The sequence below is a fragment of the Ochotona curzoniae genome, unplaced genomic scaffold (assembly GCF_017591425.1).
Source record: "Ochotona curzoniae isolate NIBS_2020 unplaced genomic scaffold, NIBS_Ocur_1.0 scaffold_2683, whole genome shotgun sequence".
NCBI classification, from domain to species: domain Eukaryota; kingdom Metazoa; phylum Chordata; class Mammalia; order Lagomorpha; family Ochotonidae; genus Ochotona; species Ochotona curzoniae.
In genome coordinates, this window is record NW_024467100.1 from 5,077,011 (window position 1) to 5,098,446 (window position 21,436).

Genomic DNA, 21,436 nt, shown 5'->3' on the forward strand with positions numbered 1-21,436 from the left:
AGGGATTCAACTGCTTGAGCCATCACCTGCTGCCTCCCAGGAAGAACTCTACCAAGATGGTGTTGGAAGCAGAGCTGAGAGTGAACCCAGTCACTTCAATGCTAGAGATAGGCATCCCAAGCATGTTAATCCCCAAGCCAAACACCTGCCTTGGAATGTGCTGTTTTAAGCCACTAAATTTGTAGTAATTTGTTCTAACAGCATACTGAAGTCATTGGCCCATCCTAACACAACCAGAGAAAGGCTTGTGTTACAAATGAACTGTTCAGAAGTAGACTTGCCAAATCCGAATTTAGGATGAGAGGACATATTAATTTCACTAAGGGGTAAAGTTACAAAAAACAAAAAAAGGTTGTAACTGTTTCTCTCAGGGCAGTAACAATGGGAGTGTTGGCTGAACACATGAGGAGGCCACACGCAGAGAATCTCTCTAGTGACACTGCCTCCCTAACACCACAGCCCACCAATCCCTGGATAGTCTCCAAAGAGCCATCTGATTCATATTCTCCCCAGAGAGCATCCACGGACCACACTGTCATTTCTTCTGTTGAGAAAATTTTCCTGACAAAGTTGACATTGCTGATAGGAAGCAGCAAGGAGGGACTGGCGAGTTCCTGGTAACCAACCCGATTTGCACAAGGCCACAGATCAACACCACTCATGAGCAACCACACTGGGGGGATCAAGTCATGGATAAACAGAAGTCTCTGATGCCCTACTGAATTCTTTTGAAAACCATTTTTAGGCTAGCCAGGAGTGTACCCATCCCAGAACCAGAGGAGCCATCTAGGAGAGAAAATCACGCTGGCCATTACCTGGCAGACAGCATATGACCCTCTGGTGTCCAGAGTACAGAAACCACAGCAGGTTTCATTGCAGGGATATATCCTTTGGTTTTCCTATGACCAGGAGTCTGGTATTCAACCACAAGGACTTGAGTCCCCTTGCCAGTATCAAAGGCCGACTAGGATGGCTCTGCTCTGTGCACCTGAGGCTTTGTTCCAGCAGCTCCAACTGCTTGCAAAGCAGAGGAAAAAGGAAGCTGTAGCAGATAGCTGGGCTCTCTCCATACAAAAGTCATCGTTAAAGTGACAGAACCAAGCAGGTCTGATGTGGCTGCAGCCTTTCTCCTTCCAGAACCTCTAAGTGCAGCCTTCATGGCTTCTTCGCTTAATGGTTACACGGTCATCAACTAAGATTAATTTTCTAAGTTACTCAACAAATACCTACTGATCATAGGCCCCATGCTAACAGCATCATGAAGATGGGGCTGTGGAGCCTCAAGAATAGGAGAGGACAAGATGACCTAGTCAAGGAGAGGCCTCCCAAAGGAAGAGGTGTCTGCACTGAAACCTGGAAAAAGACACAGGCTATTAAAAGAGCGAGATGAGGCAGCTCAATATTTCTCTGGATATTTATCTGCATTTATGAAGAATTTTAAAACCCAAAGGAAGTACAAGAATGATACAGATTAATATAAATAGCTCTTCATGGTTTATAAAGCATTTGTTCATGTATTATCCCAGATTCAATAATAGCACCAGCGAGACAAGAAGTATCATGCTCTCCTTTTTTGAAAATGAAGAAAGTAAGATTTAATAGCAGCTAGATGTCTCACCAAGGTTATACATTAAGCAAAAGAGAAGAATCTCACCTGACTCTCTCTCATTCCTCATTAACAGCTCTTCTGATTACACAGAGCAGTAGGTCGAACAAAGGGTCCCAAAGATGTGCCTGTCCTCATCTTTGGAACCTGTGGATATATTCCCTTACATTGCAAATGTGAATACAAATCTCCAGAAAAATCACTCTAGAACACCCAGGTGCGAACAGGATCATCACGGAGTTTTTATAATAGGGAATCAGGAGAGTTAGGGTTTAAGAGAAGGAAGTGCGATGGTGGAAGCAGTGACTAGATTGACAAGGTCACACACATCACGGAATGACGGGAGCCTCTGCAAGTTGGAGATGGTAGGAACGAGTCCTCCAAAGGAACAGCCTCCACAACTCATGTGGACATGTGGGTTCCCACCTATTGTAGTTCTGCAAGACCCATTTCACACTGCCAGCTTCTTAGACTATACAACAAGACATTTGTGCTGCTTTATTTATTTTTTTGTGCTGCTTTAAACCAGTAAGTTTATGATAAACTGCTACAGTAGTGATAATAAATACAGAAAATGTGGGAAAATAAGGACTTCCTGTGAATAAGACAAAGAGAATGCGATATTTGGCATACCTCCACTCAGAGGGATAATGACAAATCCTGAGTTAAGAAGCAAACAGAAGATAAGTCTGAGCGGTGAGGTGGGTACCTTACTCTCCCAGCAAAATCCATGTGGCTGGGAAAACACATGCCATGCTAGGCTGCCTGCTGGGGACCCTAGCTTTGCATAAGGTCAGGGAAAGGTCCTGGGCTGGTCCAAAGCTGAATTCTAAAAATTCCGGGTATCAATTGGAGGTATCAATTATTGCCTAGGGACACCCAAGAATAAGGCTGCTGTACATGTAGGTGAGGAATGAATCATGAAGACACTCAACAACAAAGCTACTGTACTTGCAGGTAAGCAAGGGGACTGAGAACTGGTGGTTTTGAGGTAAGAGCTTGGAAGATTTGTATGGGTCATATCAGACATTCACCAGCCCACATGGAAGTCCTGAGATGAGCTTGTTAGTGTAGAATATCACTGACCGCCACATGCCAGCCCACACGAAAGCTATGGCTGGAGTCCTGTCTAGCAGAAATTGATTCCTGTACCTGACTGTGTGTCAGAACAGGAGATGGGTCACATTTGGCAGGGCCATTCACTAACCAGTATGCAAGAGAACCAGGTCTGGGGGTAGAATCCACGGGGCATAATTGGGCCCAACCCTGTGAAAATACAAGTCCCACTGGTAAGCTAAAGAGCTGGGGTGGTGATAGCTGAACTAGGTGTGAACATGGAACCCGCCAATACTCACAGGTCCTAGGGCAGAAAATAGGTTGGACAGGTCCAAGGTGCAGCACTTGCATGTGCATCTGAAAACAGGGTGTGGGGCGGGCTGGCTCGCAACATTCACCAGCTCATACAAAGGCCAAGATGGAGGGGCCAAGCTATGCCAGGCAAGGGCATAGCACCCACTGGCATGCGTGAGATCTGGGTCTGGGAGTGGGCCAAGAGGGGAAACCTGGAAAACTCCCCTACGGGGTTATAGCTACCACTGGTGAACACGTGGTCCAGAACTAGTTGTCAGGCAAGCTGGGCAAGGAAGCCCCACTCTTTGAAAAGTATGAGGGTTGGTTTTGGAAGGGGGAAGACCAGAAAGAGCCAACTGGCAAGTGCAAGAAGCCAGGCTGGAGTATAGGTTATGCCAGGCCAGGGTACCACATCTACTGGTTTACATGAGCCAAGGATGGGAGCAGACTGAGCAGCACCAGATTGCAGCACCCACCAGTGAGAGTTGGGACTGGGGGCTGGCTGAACCAGGCCAGGCTACAGCATCTGAAGGCAAAGGCTGAGACAGAAGAGGGGCTGTGCCAGGCTGGGTCAGAGCAATCACTGGCAAGTGTGAGATCTGTAGATGGGAACAGGCCTGGTTGGGGAGCTAAGGGAACATCCTGGCCAGAGTGTGATTCCCATTGATGAGCATGAGGGCCAGGTTGGCAGCTGTAGTCTGGTCTGGATACGGCTGCAGGGCACATTAGCATGGATGTGGGCTGGGCCTGGGATGCGCTGGACTGAACTAGCCTCCAGCACCATCTGGTGCTTGTGAGAACCAGGGTGGGTGTAGGACATCCTGGCTGGTTGGGTGCTGCGGCCCAGGACTGGGGGCTGGCAAGGTGAGGTGGACCATGCCAGACTGGGGCACAGCACCCAACCAGCACAAATGAAATGCAGAAGGGGCAAGGGATGGACCCAGTGGGGACTGCAGGGGTCCCCTATTGGGCTACTACTTCCACTGGTGAGTATGAGACCTGGGATGGTGGCAGACCATGGCCTACATGTGAGCTGGATCAAGGAAAGGCCAGGCTGGGCTGACTGTACCTCCTCATACATGTATAAGCCAGAATGGGTGTGGGTGGGTTGGGCTTTGTTGCAGCAGCAGCTGGCAGATGCTGGCATGGGGGGGCAAATTCTGTCAGGCGCAGGCATGGCTAGACAGATGGTGGCACCCAGTGGCACCAGTGTGGACTAGACAGTGGGGCTGGTTGGGATGAACTGGGCTTTAATGCCCATTAACATGTACGAGAGCTAAAAGAAATACCTAATACAGCTGACAGGACCAGTCAGCTGTACATACTGGCAAGCCAGTACATACTGGTGGACCTGGTAGCTCCCTCTGACTAGACTGTAGCTCCCACTGGTTTGCATGAAGGCCAAGTATATGGTGGGCAGGACCGGGCTGGATTCCAGCACCTCTTGGTTTGCATAAAACATGGGACTAGAGACAGAACTGATACAGCAATTGTAACTACCAGTGTGTACGTAGGTTGATTTGGGTGACAGACTGTGTCGGACACTATATTGGTGCGCGCGCGCGCGCACACACACACACACACACACACACACACACACACACACATACACACACAAGAATCAGGTCTGGAATCACTTCAGATGAAGTTTCTTCAGCGATTCCCTACCAACTGAACAGGAGGACTCAGAACTCCAACCATGGAGAGAATTGCAGATTTCATGGACTGACTATAGAGTGCATGTGTCAGAGCTGAGCCTCCTCAGTGGCTCAGATGAAGCAGTGGACAGCATGTTCAAATGCACATGGAGAATATGGCAGTGCATTGGAGCTTCCAGAGGACACCTGGTACCATGGCAGTGGATGGAGGACAGACCAAACTGATCAACTACTCCAACCAAACAGTGAATATAGCCAGTGGATTCTGGAGAGACCTCATCGTGACTGAAGTGGTGGAATCGACAACAATTCAGGGCTGTTCAACTATCAACATCTCTTGAGAACCTCACGGTGTTGTAAATTTCATTTTTCTTCCTGTTGTTGATTTTGTATTGTGGCTTTTCATTTAAGAGGGATGTATAGTAACTGTGTAATAGAAATTATCATGTCCAGATGTGAGGATGCAATACAGTGTGCATCTCTACTTCCAGATCAAAGAAGGAGTATTAATGAAACTAGTATCTGTATCTTGACAATAAGATGCTGGACTCTCTGCCATTGTCCATGCCCACAGTGATGGACATATGACTGTGTATGAAGTGCTATACTATAGTAACAATACAGGGATACTCAGTGGCAGGGGGTGGAATTTGGGGAAGAGGGTAAGAAAAATCCCAGGGCCTATAGAAATGTATCATAAAATCATAATACTAAATCTTTTCTTAAAAAAGAAGCAAATAGAGAATGTGGGGCTAGTGCCACTATGTAGTAAGTTAAGCTTTCATCTGCAATGCTGGCATCCTATATTGGTGCAGGTTCATGTCCCAGCTGCTTCACTTCCAATCCATTTCCCTGCTTATGGCCTTGAAAAGCGGCAAAGGATGGCTCAAGTCCTTGGGTCCCTGCACTCATGTGGGAGACTCAGGAGAAGCCCCAGGTTCCTGCTTTGAACTGGCCCAGCTCCAACTGTTGCAATCATGTGGGGAGTGAACTAGCAGATGAAAATCTTTCTTTCCTTTTCTCTGTATCTGTATTTCAAGTAAATAAATCTTTAAAGAAAAAGAAATCATTGTTACCCACTATGGCCACTCATCCCAACCCAGCCTAACCATTACAGTTCCCCAAAACTCACCCCAACTGTAAATAAATCAACACAAATCTGCAGAAGTTATCCCAAGAAACAAGGAAGAAATAAAAGGTGTGGCAAGTTTCCACTGCTTTTATCTGCAGTAGTGATCAGTGTGCTTGGCTGGCATGGGAACTTGGGATCGTTCCTCCTATGATATTCATGTCTCACTCTGTCCCCTAAAAAAAAAAAACTGATGAGCACTCTGATGAGTCACGACTACAGTGATTTCAACCAATGAGGGATATGCTATGATTCTGTGTGCTTGAAGTATATATTTAGACTGAATTAAAGCCAGTGTCTTTTATCAGAAAAAAACATGAGTCATTTAATCATTCAACAGACATTATTGGAGTTGTATACTAATGGTCAGCTTCTGTGCTGAGCACTTCAGACTGACAGATAGCTATGACATGACAGGGTCACATTCGTCCAGCAGCTTCTGGTCTTCCCTGAGCTGTGACATTCTCATCTCAGGACCATTTGCGGACAATACCTGCTGACCACTCACTCCACCACAAGGTCCTTTGTCTCCCTCAAACTGGGTTCCCTTTCCCAATTACACATTTTTATCTTCTAGCCCCATTGCTAATAATCTGCATAATTATTCATTTGCCTTTCTCACCCACTATACACTACAAGCACCCATCAGAGGGTTACTAAAATTCAAATTCAAAGTATGTACTCAAATATCTGATAAATGAATAAGTAAACATGCATACACACCCATGGTGGATATGAAGAACTGGGCCCTCTCTTCCATCCCTATTGTACCTTTCCTCCTCTCATGAAACAGGAATAACAAATAAGATCAAATAGGATCAATGAAATGAATTAATATCTGTGAGAACATGTTTTAAGTTGTAAATACAGAAGCTATAAATCTGAGTCACAGCTACTGATCACACGGCAATTAGTTGCAGATTTCCTTCCTGTTCACGTGGAGCTGGCTCTCCTGCCCTTCCCTTCTCCCCCACCATCTTGAACTCTCACATGGGTAATCTCCACTCCCATCAAGAGTGTCTGATTGAGGAGTTACACAACCAGAGTCCTCAAGTGAACAGGCAAGGATCACATTGGCGGGGGGGTGGATCATTGGAGAAACAGAAGGCAAAAGGACATGCCAGGAGAAGCCCTCTTAGAAGCCCTGACGAATTCATTCACTGATGTGTCTCCTTGTACCAAGCACTGCATAAACACTGAGATTACAACTACCCACAGAAAAACCCAACCCAGTCTTCAAAATCACAACTTAAACAAAGTCCATGTCCCAGCATCGAACAGTGAGCTAGGAGGCAGCTACAAGAAAGCAGAGAATCCGCTAGAGATACAGATCTTCTTTAGACCAGCTAGAGACATTTAAAGTGTTTACAAGAGAAACAAAACCCATCTATTTAAAGATCCAGATCCCACAGAGGCATACATGCAACAAAGGAAATAAAACCTGAAATCTTTGGGCACTATTGGCAGGGTGGCAGGGAAGTAGTAAGGAAAATAGTATAGAGACTCTCAAAGAAAAAATAAAGACAAATCCAAAAAATGTATGATCCCCATTTCTGGATATGTTTCGCAAAAATGTCAGGATCACTTAAAGACAATTACACATCCACACTCACTGTAGCAATATTCACAAAAGCCAGAACACAGAAGTAACCTATAAGATAAATGAATGAATGAAAAAAAGTGTCAACAATGGAATACTATGCAGCCTTAGAAAAAAATCCTGTCACACACAACACACAGATGAACTAGGAAGACGTTAGGCTAAGTGAAGTAAGCCAATCATTTAAAAAAAAAAAAAAAGTCCATTCCCATGAAGTATTTAAAGGTTTTAAGGTTTACTTACTTTTATTGGAAAGGCAGATCTATAGAGAGAAGGAGAAACAGAGAAAGATCTTCCATCGGCTGGTTCGCTCCCCCAAAGTGGCCACAATGGCTGGAAATTGAGCTAATCTGAAGCCAGGAGCTTCTTTAGGGTCTCCCATATTAGTGTGGAGTCCCAAGGCTTTGGGCCATCCTCTACTGCTTTCCCGGGCCACAAGCAGGGAGCAGAATGGGAAGTGGAATAGCCAGGACTTGAACTGGTACCATACAGAATCCCAGTGTGTTCAAGGCAAGGATTTAACCACTGAGCCATTGTGCTAGGCCTAAAATAGTCTACCTCAAAGAAACACAGGCAGAAAAATGATCACCGAAAGCTAGGGGTAGTGAAAAAATGTGTCTCATTGGGGAACATTTCAGTTCTAGAGACACAGTAGTGAGACTATGCTTATTACTGCTGGACTGTACCCTTTAAATAGCTAAACCTCACGTTACACATTTTTAGCCATCATAAAAATGTCTCAAAAGCATTTATTAACAGAAAAAAATGTCCAAGATAGATATCATAAATTGAGAAAGAATACCAAAAAGGAGAGAAATCAACCAAGTACAAACTCATGGTTCAGTCTGCACTGGGAGGCAGGGCTGGACAGGAAGAGGAATACAGACACCTGCTGCAGCCTCAGCTCAAAGAGGACTGAGAATATCCCAGCAGACCCCTTTGCTCTCTAAGAAACAGAGAGGACAGGCCTACAACCCAAGAGTGCCATGAGTGCGTGTGTACTTGTTTGTTCATCCATCAGATACTTACGAGTACTTATTCTGTGCTGTGCTAACACTCCAAATGCCTTCTACAGAGTGCTGACAGTGTACAGTAGACAAGGCAGATGCAGGGATAACAATGTATGCTATGAGAAATGAAAGAAGCAAGATGATGAGAGAGTTCGTGATTGCTCCCTGGGAAACAAGCCCCTCACTGCCCACCAACTATTTGGTGTGATGCCCCAGAGAGGTCAGGGAGAGATGTATATCTGAGGCACTTAGCAAGGCGGGACACCTCTATGACAAGTGTGTCTCTGTGACCCTGATTGGAACTTCTTTTCTCTGAGGCCTGCTCACTGCACTGGCCCAGTTGTGAAATTCATATTTGCTGGAGCCAGCGGAGCACCCAGCAACCACAGCTTGCAGAGTCCAACCCCATGCTAGCCTGGCCCCGTTCAACATAAAAGGACAAAGTCAAGAATAGTTCTTTACACAGAAATCCTATGCCCTACTTCTTGACAGCTGTAATTACAGCCAAAACAGCTTCTGAAAGGAAAATAGCCGTCTGGACCTAGCAGTGGATTGTGGGGCTTGGGGTAAAACATACAATCAGAGCTCTTGCTATTACTGGTGCCCAGTCTAAACAAGAGACTGGACAGCCAGACCAAACAACTTTGCTGGCCAATTAATTTCGCCCTCCAATTTAATGAGCTGTTCATTAAGCACTGGGAGAGGCTCACAGGAAGGGAACTGCAGCAAGAGGCTCATGAGCCCCAAGGGCTGGCAGCCCCAAATGCCTCCAGCCCAGCCCTAAGCTCAGCCTTCCCAGCATCCAGGGCCATTTTTATGCACCTGTGTTCACTAAAGAGGTTGTGTTTCTGCCCCTAGCTCTCTGACTGGGGACAGTTCCTGTCCTACTTCTTTGGTTTTCTAACCAAGGTCATGACTCATGAGCATCGCCAAGAACTTTCTTCAGTGTAACAATGCAGGTGGCACAGTCCTGTGTACAAATCTCAACTCCGCCAATTAACAGACTTGTCCTTGAATTATTTGACCTACCCATGGTTCTGTATCCTTATCTATAACATGCAATAATATTCCTACCTCAACTAGAGTAGCTGTGAATAATACATAAGAAGATATCATGACAATATTAAAAAGCCCGACAGAGCATCTGACATGTAAATAAATATTAGTAGTCTTAGCAATTATCACTTCCACAATAATGATATCAGCAACAACACATTCCCTGTCCCTTAGGCAAAAATGAACAAAAGAGCAACTCTTTGGTGGAAACCCCAAAGACAAACCAACTCCAGGTCTAGTTTGACTATCATAGCAGCAATAATGCCAAACCTGCAGCCAAACAGGTGATAAAATGTCCATGTCCTCAGGACACCAGGTGGAAAACACATTCAGTTCACATGCCTGCCCCTTTCTAGGTCCACGTGACGCCTTCGTGCCCCTTCCTGCCTGATCTCACTTTCATCTAGAGAAGCAAGGCAACCGGATTCCTACTTCACAGCTTGCTAATGGCACTGAAATAACTCATGTGAATGGGCTTTGGAGGATGGCATTGTGGCACAGTGTGTTAAGCCACCACTTGTGGGGCCAGCATCCCATAACAGAGGGCCAGTTCAAGTCCTGGCTGCTTTACTTCCATTCCAGCTGCCCATTCATGTGCCTGGGAAAGCAGTAAAAGATGGCTCCAATATGGAGCGTGGCTTTGGCCTAGCCTACACCTGACCATCAGATGGGAGACTGATCAACTCCTCTCTTTCTCTCTCTCTTCACTCTGCCTTTCAAATAAATAAATAACTATTTCTAAAAGAAAGTTGCTTTTAAGCAACTTGTTGCTATGTCTACGAAGTATGATATGATTGCATTTAATGGTAGCCTCAATAAATTCAATTTTAAAAAATTTTGAAAGATTGGGAAGATCAAGTCAGTGAAAAGATTATTTTATTAGGCTGCTCTAAGAAACAGCAGCACACCTACTAATTTTCTCCCTAATCTTTCTGTTCCAGAGCTAAGGTTTCTGTCGATCACGTGGACTGGCTGAAAGGAAAACTAACCATGCAAAATGAGCCTCCCACCCTGCGTTGCACATTTTCCACATAGGTGCATAGTTACCCTAAAAGACAATTGCCCAAACCAGGCCACTTCTGAGGATGATTAATCCAGTCAGCCCCAGCACCAATTCTCACTTAAAGAAAATAAATACAATTAGAATACATCTGGTCAATCTCAGATCTGTCTTTGAAATGTACAGGTCTAGGGTAATTTCTTCTGCTCCAATGCAGAACACATGGACTAATTCCTTGACAGCAATCAGAACACAGTTTAATTTTTATTCTGCTTCTGCTCTGTGTGCTTGAGTAGAAAGCAACAGGCTGGAATGTTTATCAAGCTCCCTGAGAGTACACGAATGAGCAGAAGGAAAGGCACATACTCTCAGAGCCTACAACAGGTGACAAGAAAATTTTGCTGAAATCCCACATCTAATCCTAAAAATCCAACTAAGTCTTGTATTCTAAACCACAACAAATTGTACTTTAAAAATGTAACCAATGACCACTGATTGCTAAGGCTGCACTGTAAAATCTTTGAATAAAAATGACATTTCACTATTCTCTTTCACTATGTGGCCACTCATCTCAGAGCCTCAAAGCTAACAGCTGCCTCTGGTGGATGCTATCCCTCTAGCCATCAAGTTCATTTTAATCTTGTCTTTTTATCAAGCTCTACCACCCCACTCAGTAGACCTTCCGGATTATGTAGGGAGAAGGAGTATACCCATTCATTTGGCACCTCCAACACCACATCAAAGGGCCAGCAGCTAAAGTGCTGAATCCCAGTCCACACAACTTGCCTCCAGCCACTCACCCGTATCCGGCGCATGGCAGCCACGATCTCCACCCTGCTGTTGGGCCTTGGCACATCCAGACTTCCTACATACTGTGGGGGGAAAAAAACACAAATACTCAGTGAGAAGAGGTTGGCAAATGTCCCTAATCACAGAATGCTGGCAGTGCAGGGACCTATGGGGGATCACCTAGTCTGTCTGTGCATTACATAGGAGAGGAAGTTATGAAGGCAGAAAGATGCTCTCTGAAACAGGTGTCATGGTGCAGCCCATAAAGCCGCCATCTCAAACACTGGCATCCCAGATGAACACCAGTTCAAGTCCCAGTTGCTCCAGTTCCAATCCAGCATCCTGCTAGTGCTCCTGTAAGCAGGGAGACAGGAGATGTGGATGGAGTTCCGGGTGCCTGTTGCAGCTGTTACAGCCATTTGACAAGCTCCAGAGGTGTTATCATTATAAGTTTATAATAAGCAGCTGACTCCTCTTCACCTTTCTCTTACTCAGAGATGCAGCAGAGCCTGGTACTTAGCCAAGCACCCTTCTAAATTTGAAAGTTCCCAGGAGGAAGCCTTCCCCCATTCATATCTCTTCAGCAAAGTGCTCTGCCTTTCTCTGTCTCAGAATGTTAGTATCTGTAAAGTGGCATTTCACTGATGATAAAATCTCTTACACTAAAGTGCTTGGCAAATATTAATGTGCTCAAAGATATACATACTACTATTATTGTTATTAATTGAACCTCACTGAGATAGCACCGATGTTTTGGAGAACACACCATTTGAGTAAATTTCTGATTACAATAAAGCAGTGGACCAATATTCTGTTTAGTTTAAAAAAATAAATAAATACAAGGTTAGGGACCTGCTGCACTAGCCTAGCAGCTAAAGTCCTCACCTTGCACTCACCAGGATCCCATATGGGTGCAGATTCTAATCCCGGTGGCCCCGCCTCACATCCAGCTTCCTGCTTTGTAGCCTGGGAAAGCAACCAAGGATGGCCCAAAGCCTTGGGACCATGCACCCATGTGTGAGACCTGGAAGAAGCTCCTGGTTTCAGATAGGCTCAGTTCCAGCCATTGTGGCTACTTGGAGAGCGTATCATTGCACAGAAGATCTTCCTCTCTGTGGTTAGGGACCGGCACTGTTACGGCAGGATAGGATAAGCCCGTGTAAACAGTGCCAGCATCCCACATGGGTGCTTCACCCCACACCAGTGGTTTCTCCAGTTAGTAAGAATTTTCTCAGTCACAGCACATCATTTCAAATTCCAGAGCTTCTTTTTTTTTAAATTTATTTATTTATTTATTTATTTATTTATTCATTCATTCATTTATTTATTTATTAATGGGATCTCAGCACATTCAAGGAGAGGACTTTAGCCGCTAGGTTACAACACCAGGCCACAATTCCAGAGCTTCCACACATGGCCTCCCTAAGCACATAACTCCCCTTGGCTACCCACCTTTCCAAATCTCCCAAAGCTTGTGCCTCTACAGATCCTTCATAATCTCCACCTCCCCTTGTAGAGTCCCGGGGGAAGGACAGATGCATCAATGGAAGACTCCCGTTTCCCTACAATTCTGCTTTGCAGAATACATGACTAAATACATGCATTGTAATACATTCAGCATGGCCGACCATGCAGCCCAGGTTCATAGAAGGTGTGTGACCAACAGCATTCCTCCAAGAACCTGTGCATGTTCACCCCTGGTACTCCTGGGAGAATTTCTATGCTGAGAAGGGACCAGGATCCAGGCCGGGGCTCTGGATTGCTGCCTTGTGTCCCAGTATAGGAGGCCTAGGCTTGCTTCCTCCACCTGTGTAGTCCTGTTGGGATTCTATAAACCCCTCAGCCTTTTATCCAAGTACCTGCGCTGGACCTAAGCCAAATGCTCTTACAGTCACAGTAGAAACAATTCCCGGCCTACTAAGAGAAGATGGTATAATAAATCTGTTGACGAGTGTTGAACCAGTTGGAATTCTGCAAAAACTTCTAGATCTACCTTGCAGGAATCCCTGCAATGAGACACAATGTATGCCCTGCATTCACAGTGTCTCCAGTTGCTCTGAATGGGGCAACAGGCAACGAATTAAAAAAAAAAAAAAAAAAAAAAAAAAAAAAGACTCTCTGAGCTATAGGCAACTGCCTAGGCTGCCTTGGACCTAGGCAATGTTACACTGCTGGGAGAAAATCAGCACTAGCCAGTCTGCACAAAGTTGACGGGAGTGACTGGCCAAGCCAAGCTGTACCACAGAACTCACCTAATGGGTACCCACCTGACGGGAACCCACCTGACAGGAATTCCTTGATAATCTGGTTTCATACGTATAAGGGTTCCCCCCCACGTGCCTTCGTCCTCATTCTCCCCCTACCTCCATTCTTTCCCCCCCATATTATTACAATAGTATAATCCTTCATCAACAGTCACAAGTCCAACAATCTGCTATTTAAGTGTATCATAGCATTGTAGGGTAGGTACAAGCAATGGAGGAAATCTGGTATCATATTATCAAGGTACATTTAATTGTTTCATAGGTGTCCTTTCATTTGGAAGTAGAGGTTAATACCATACAGTATCTTCACTTCCCAGTGTACTACTCTCCATTCTACTCTTAACGTGTCCGTCCTCTTCAGTTGGGGAACAAAACACTCTAGAATGCTGGGATCTTCTGCCTGAGTCTGTTCAAAGTCTTTGGCTGGCCAATGAGGACAATCCCAGGCAAGACAAGGTCCCCATCAACAGGCAAAATGAACAGGTCCTTGGAGATACTGCTCACAGCTCCTTTCTGAATGCCACTTAGTTCTACAGCCTCAGCCCACAGCACCGGCTCCAGGAGACTGAGGAGTGACCCTATCTTTCTCAGAAGAACAGTAAGGCCTAGAGCAATTAACACATGGCCAAGAAAATGCTAGATCTCTCCAAAGTACCCGGCTTCTGATCCAGGATCCTTTCCTTCATTCTTTCCAGCTCTCTCTCACGAGGGTCCCATCTCAGGTCACCTTGCCACTCCTTGCATCCTTCCAGCCTCCTGACCACATGGTGTTGTCACTCCAAAACACACACACACACATATCTGAATGAGGTCGTATCCTATCCGTTGGCCTGATGCCCTCCGGAAACACAGAACCACAGAAGCAGCACAGGACTTCTTATCCAAACAGGAACCTCAGAAATGAAGCCCAACATTACTATACAAAAGCAAGATGAAAGAACAACAAACGAAAAATATTAACTCAGCCAGGTATTCTGCCAGCGCTAATAAATGTTTAAACTATTACAACCCCACCTAAATGGCCCTTTTGCATACCCTCTGTTTATAGCCTTCCCAGCATTTAATATTGTGTGTAAGTATGGAGTTTGTCTCATTCAGACCTTCTTGGAGGAGTGTGACCTCTTTGAGAGCAGGCACCTTGCTCTTTTATGTTCCCTTAGAGTGTGGCCTGGGAGGGCAGACTCAGGTATCTATCTCCTCAGTCAGAAGCAACCAGAGCCCATAGGAGTTAGGTGCCTTGTCCAAGGACCAGTCAGTTTCTGGCAGCGCCAGAGGTGAGAAATCCTCGTCCATCTCCAGGCCTGTACTCCCTGCTCCAAAGGGACAGTCTTCCCTGCCTATACAGACTGCTCCTGCTCTAACGCAGCTGAGCGTCCTGCTGACTGGGATTACGAATGTGACCTGGGTGAAAGTGTTTGCCTCACTTAGCATGGAACAAAGCAGCATTAACTGCAGTGGCAGGAACAGCCCCTGATTCCAGGGCACACACTCAGCAAATGACCCACTAAAGGCTCTGGGGGAAGGGAGGCGAATGAGCAAAGCTGCCCACTTGGGAATGTCCCACAACCCACTTTGAGGTCTGCTCTGTGCTATCTGGGTGTGGGCATGTAGAGGGACCCAGTGGAAGGACGTGAAGCACCCAGGGACCCTGGGCAGCACCCTTCTTCTCCATAGCCAGTGATACACAAGCTTTGAGATAGATCCACTCCCCCACCCCCCTAACATTCACACTTGCTTCCTCACACCAGACAGGCTTCCAAAATGCTTGAAATGCAGCTGCACACCATGTCTTTATTTATTTGTAGCCTAAGAGGAATGAGGCACTTATATTTCTTCCTCTCCCTCCCAGTCCATCTGAAAAAGGAAGCACTATTTGAAGGCCATCTGATGTGACTGTGTCACTATTGATCAGTAGCTCAGCAGGGGCCTGATGAACGTGCTGGAGATCATAGCAGATTCCTTCCTGCTCCTCAACATGAAGCAGCTGGGTGCAAAATAAACGTGGTAGCTTATCTTTATGCTAATGCCACACAGTCTCTAAAAGGGACAGACAGACAGATGGAATCACCCAATGTGACCATGCAGAGCTGAGACAGTTTGGCATGATGAGTTTTCCTTATTATAACAATCTGAAAGATGCAGTAAAGAGGAGAGGAAAAAACAAACAGAAAAACTGTTCTGGCCTTTCAGCTATTAGCTCCTGAACAAAAGCCTCCAAGGGACGATGGAAATCTCCGGTTTGTATAACAGGCAGTCATGGGGCAAAGGCAAAACTAGCAATCTGGGTAGCCAGCACTTATGCCACATCTACCTGGGATGCTTACTTGGCCAACAGGTTGCTTCTATGGAATGAAAAGTTAGAAGGAGAAAGTTACAAGCTATAATAAGAGGCTGGGAGAAACACTAACAAAAATTTGTACAGTGATTAAATCACCTCTAAAACAATCGAGTAAACAGAACACCTCAAAATCAATAAGGAAATCAAACCCAACAGCATGGCTTCAGTAGCCTTAGCCATTAATTGACCCAAACCTGCCCTTAATAGAAGAGAAAACTTGGGCTCAGAGAAAGAATGGAGACATGGCTTGTGAATGGCCAAATAGAGCAAGCTGGGCCCCTGCTACCCTGTGAGGCCACACTGCTGCTTCAGCAGGAAACAAGCCATCAGGAGGACCAAGCCAAAGCCCCACAAAGGCCTGGTTCACTGAATTAAGCTCAAACTGGATGAGGAAATCTGTGCACATGCACACAAATAGAGACGAGGTCAAAAGCAAACCAAGGAAAAATTACAGGGCACCGTGACTTGCAGGAAAAGGACAAGAGGTCCCCATTTGGTTCATTCAAATCACTCTGGGAATGAGGCTGAAGATATTCATTAATGCAAATGGCACAATGACATGGATAATCCCTCCACTGGAGAGCAACAGGGGCCTGAAGACAGAAAGAGATGAGAAGAGATGATGTAAACAGGGATCCTTTGTCATCACATAAAGAATGGGGCAAGTACTTAAACTCCCCAAGCCTCTGTCTCACCTACGGATTTGACCTAGTATCTCTGTGTCAGGAGCGTCTAAGAATCCAAGGAGATCATGTAGATCAAAGTTCTACACTCCATAAAATGTTATATAATCACGAGAAGAGGCTAATCTGCCTATTACTATGGTCTTGCCTGGTGGGACAATAAGATCTTGAAGATACAGAATCCAAAGCCTTATGAAAATTGTCCCCTTTGAATTCTCAGTAATGACTGTGCACAATGCAAGGTGATCACAAACACCAGAGTTCATAAAAGGGCGAGATCAAGCAATGGGTCTCAGCAAGATCAAAGAGGAGTGAAGAAGCAAGGGGTGACTGTCACAGGAAGAGTGTCATAACCAGACCACAGACAGCTGACAAATGCTCTGCCCTGCATTCCCCACTAGCAGAGGCTACCCCGCTCTCACAGATGCTCATGAGAAGGGCTCAGCAGGAAGCAGATATTTTGCCACAGCTCCCTCCTGATTTAACACCCTGAGATCATGAAAGTTCATCCTAGGATTGGAAATAACATTCATTAATCATTTATCAGTCCTACTGCTGAATGAAATCTCACAAATGAATCAAGTTCCTACATAACTACATGTATCCATTTAAACAGCAAAGTTTTCTATGATTTAAATAAAACTCTTGGTTAGAAATTGTCCCAGCATTGTGGAACAGTGTGTTACACAGCGGTCTGCAGCACAGGTAACTCATACAGGCACATGTTCATGTCCTGGTTTTTGCACCTCCAATCCAGCTCCAATCCAGCAAAGAATGGCCGAAGTGCTTGGGCCCTTGTACTCATGTTGGCAACTCAGATGAAGTTCCTGGCTCCTAGCTTCAGCCTAGCCCAACCTTGGTCATTGCAGTCAATTGGGAGGTAAACCAGTGTTCAGCAGAATCTTTCTCTTTCCCTCTCTCTCTATCTTCTCCCAGCTCCTTCTCTTTCTCCATTTTTCAAATAAATAAAGAAATCTTACAAAAAAATAAATCTTTGTAAACACTATACACTGCCTTAACAAGACTCCACAAGCAAAGATTCAATGTATTTCTTTAGGCTGCAGAACAACCATCTTAAACATATAGTTAATTATTAGAAATCAGCAGTGGTGCTATGAGTAATAGCTGCAAACTACTACTGTAACTTTTGAGTCCCTAACACTGGTTTAACATTTTTCTACTATTTCATACGCTGTTCACAGGAATAATGATCCCCTTTAATAATAACTGCTTCCAACTCCTCAAGGCAGTACCAGCAAGGCATATAAAGGATTAAGTGTTTGGGTCCAACAATGAAAAGACTGGTTCATGCTGTGATTTGACTGTGCCATCCAGATGCCCTCATATTAAAATTTTAATTCTCAAATTCATACATGAACTATGCTTACAGGCAGGGTTTTTTGGGGGGAGGTAGGTATTTAGAAGGGAATAAAATCATGAGAGTGGGGTTCCCAGGATGGCATCTATGACTTTAAGAGAAGAGGGAGAAGAGAACCAAGCTTCTGCCATGTCAGCATGTGATGTCCATCATGACATTATCAAGCACCTCAGAGGTCTTCACCAAAGGCCAAGCATGTGCTACCACTGTGCTCTTGGGCTTCCCAGACTCCAGAACCAATTCAGTGTCTATTCTTCTTAAATGACTCCTTCTTGGGTATGTTGTTACAGCAACTGAAATTGGACTGTTCCACAAATAAAGAATCAGTGTATTACATACACAGAATGAAAATGAAGGTCGCATGCTCATCTCAACTGATAAAGAAAAAATCACTTGGCAAAATCCAACACTGTTACATGATAAAAAAAAAAAAATCCAAATCACGTATAATGATGAAAGACTGAACATTATTCCCTTAAGACCTAGAACAAGACACAGATGTGCACTCTCAGAACTTTTTCTCAGCACTGAACTAAATCTCCTAAGCAGAAAAGATAGAAAAGACATAAAAATCCTCTAGACAGAAACAGGAAACAAAGCTATCCCTATTTACAGGTAAAATGACCTAGTAGGCAAAAAATCCTGGGCGCTGCATGATGGCTCAGTGGCCGAGTTCTCACCTTGCAAGCACCAGGATCCCATATAGGTGCTGGGTCATATCCTGGCTGCTCCACTTTCTATCTAGTTCTTTGCTTATAGATTGGGAAAGCAGTAGAGGATAGCTCAAGGCCTTGGGACCTTGTATCCAAGAGGGAGACATGGAAGAAGCTCCTGGCTCCTGGCTTCAAATCAGTTCAGCTCCAGCTATTGCTACCATTTCGGGAGTGAACCAGCAGATGGAAAATCTTTCTTTCTGTCTTTCCTTCTCTTGGTTAATCTTATCTCTCTCCTTCTCTTGGTAAATCTGATCTGCCCTTTCAATATAAATAAAATAAATATTTTTTAAAATCCTGAACAGTATATACCTCACCCCAAAAAATATTAGAACAAGTGAATGAGTTAAAAAATCACATTAAAGATTCTATTAAAGCATCAAAAATAATAAATATGTATAGATGAATTTAACAAAAGAATAAACATTTGTACACTGAAAATTATAAAACAGTATTAAGAAGTTCAAACTCACATAAAAAAAGGAAAGACAACCATGTTCATGGATTAGAGGACTTAAATTAAGATACAATATCCTTCAAATTGGTAAATAGTGTCAATGTAATCCCTATGAAAATTCCACCTACATTTCTACCAGAAATTAACAAGCCAATTCAAAAACTCACATTAACCCAGAATAGCCAAAACAATAAAAAAAAAAAAAGTTGGAGGTTTAGGTTTCCAAATTTCAAAAATCACCACATAACTATAGTTCATCAAGAGTATGGGATGCCATCATATAGCTAGATATATGGTCATTATAATTAAAATGAGACTCCAGAAATAAATCATTTTTTATTTTCAGTCAATTAGCTTTTAACAAGAGCACCAAGACAATTTACTGGGGAAAAAATGTTCTTTCCAACAGTGATTCTGGGACAACTTAACATTTTTATTCAAAAGGACTAAACTGGATTGTTACCCACATCTTACATAAAAATCAACTCAAGGAATGTTGTATGCCTAAGAACTACAATGACAAAATACCTGGAATACCACATATGACCTTATATTAGGTGATGGTTTCTTACATATGACAACATAGGCATAAGTGATGAGAAAAAAAACACACAACCTACTGAAAATGAAAAATAGTTTGCCTTAGAGGATTCTATCAACAAAATGGAAGCACAACCTGTGGAATGATGGAAAATATTTATAAATCACACTTGTATTCATTTGTTTCCAGCAAATAACTCTCAGAATTCAACAATGGAAAGAAAAGCAAATCAAACTTTAAAAATGAACAAAGGACACAGGCAGACATTTATACAAAGAAGACACACAATTAGCCAACAAGACAATGAAAAGATGGCTATAATAATCATTAATAATCATGAGTCATCTGGGGACTATAAATTAAAATCACAATAAGACATCACTGCACATCAACAGAACGGCTAAAATTAAAACTAAAGAATAACAAGTGCTGGCAAGAATGTGAAGAAATTGAATTTGGTGAGAAATCCAGATCCAATTCCCACTTCCTAGTTTTAGTCTTGGCTGTTGCAGGCATTTGGAGAATAAAACAGTGGATGAGAGGGGTGTGTGTATGTGTCCACACAGCTCCCTCTGCACATTTCAAACAAATAACTTTTGACAATGTGTTTTTAGAAACTAAATATGAATATTTTCAGTACTGTAAGATTACAACAATCCCATTTTATATTCTACTCCCCAAAGACTCAAAATGAAACACAAGCTCATGGATAAGATTATTTTTGCATCAAGCTGAACCTTCTTTAAGAACAATCAGTCCAACCTCCAGACCAGTTCTGGCACCACCTGAGTAAACCAGGTCCACTAAGGTGGACCCAGAAATACAATCACCACCAATCTTCCAGGTAGAAATGTACTTTTAAAGACACACCAAGGAAATTTGCTGTGCTGTTGCCAGGGACCCACCCAGGAGGACCTTGTGTAGACCATCAGGGGCCCATGCCCTCCATACAACCCCCACTTGCTGCTACAGCACTCACCAGAGTTGTGCATCAGTGTGGGACACTTAGGGTTTATTTGAGACTAAGAGCCTTCACAGACCAGACCACAGCACCTACAGGTGAGCAGAAGAGCTGGAACAGGGGCTATATCAGATAGGGGGACCCAAGGGATCTCCAAAGAGCAGGCCACTACACCTGCTCACATATATGAAAGCCAAATTTGAAGGGCAGTCTGGTAAGGATTCTGGAGGATCAACCCAAACAAGCCAATGCATTGACCAGTGAGCTTGGGAGCTAGGCCTAGGGGTAGACCAGGGCAGGCCAGGTGAGGCCAGGCTACTACAACCACCCACACACAGAAAGACAGCTAGGACTGGGGGCAAGCCAAGTTAGGGATACTTAGGAGGGTCTTCCTGGACCATACTGTTGCATTTGCCAGCACACATGAGAATTGGGACTCGGGGCAGGCCAGGCCAGGATGCAATACCCATTGGCATGCGCCAACTGATTCCCATGCAAGGATGAAGAACATGCCCAGATGTATACGAAAGACAATATTGCTTGCTCCCCTAGTCCAAGGGGGGACCTCAGGTACCTCACCAAAGGGTGGAAAGAACAGGAAATTGAACAATATTTTAGGCCAAGTTCTACAGCAAGTACCCAATTATGTGGACACTCAGAAGTAGACATTAATAGTTAAAAGGCCTGAACACTCAAGAGCCGGCATGAGGATAAATTGAGCTTTTCCCCTCTTGTACAATGAAGCCAAAAACTTCTCAGAGTAAACAGGATGGCTTGGAAGACACAGCCATGGCCACTGAACGGAAAACGTAACAATAAGGGTCCACTAGCTGAGGAGCAGGATTGGGACAAACAGGTAACAAAATAAGGGCACAAACCAGAAGTCACACCTCCCTCATTTTA

General features: G+C 44.3%; 1 protein-coding gene across 2 annotated transcripts in view; it reads right to left on the minus strand.

The window, feature by feature from the left end:
* Positions 1-21,436, minus strand: part of LOC121171574 (nitric oxide synthase 1 adaptor protein) — a 310,882-nt gene that overhangs the window by 211,916 nt on the left and 77,530 nt on the right. For both annotated transcript variants that reach the window (XM_041003300.1, XM_041003301.1), the window contains exon 2: positions 11,210-11,281. In XM_041003300.1, the coding sequence (XP_040859234.1) occupies positions 11,210-11,281 (72 nt within the window). The remainder of the gene's footprint in view (positions 1-11,209; positions 11,282-21,436) is intronic.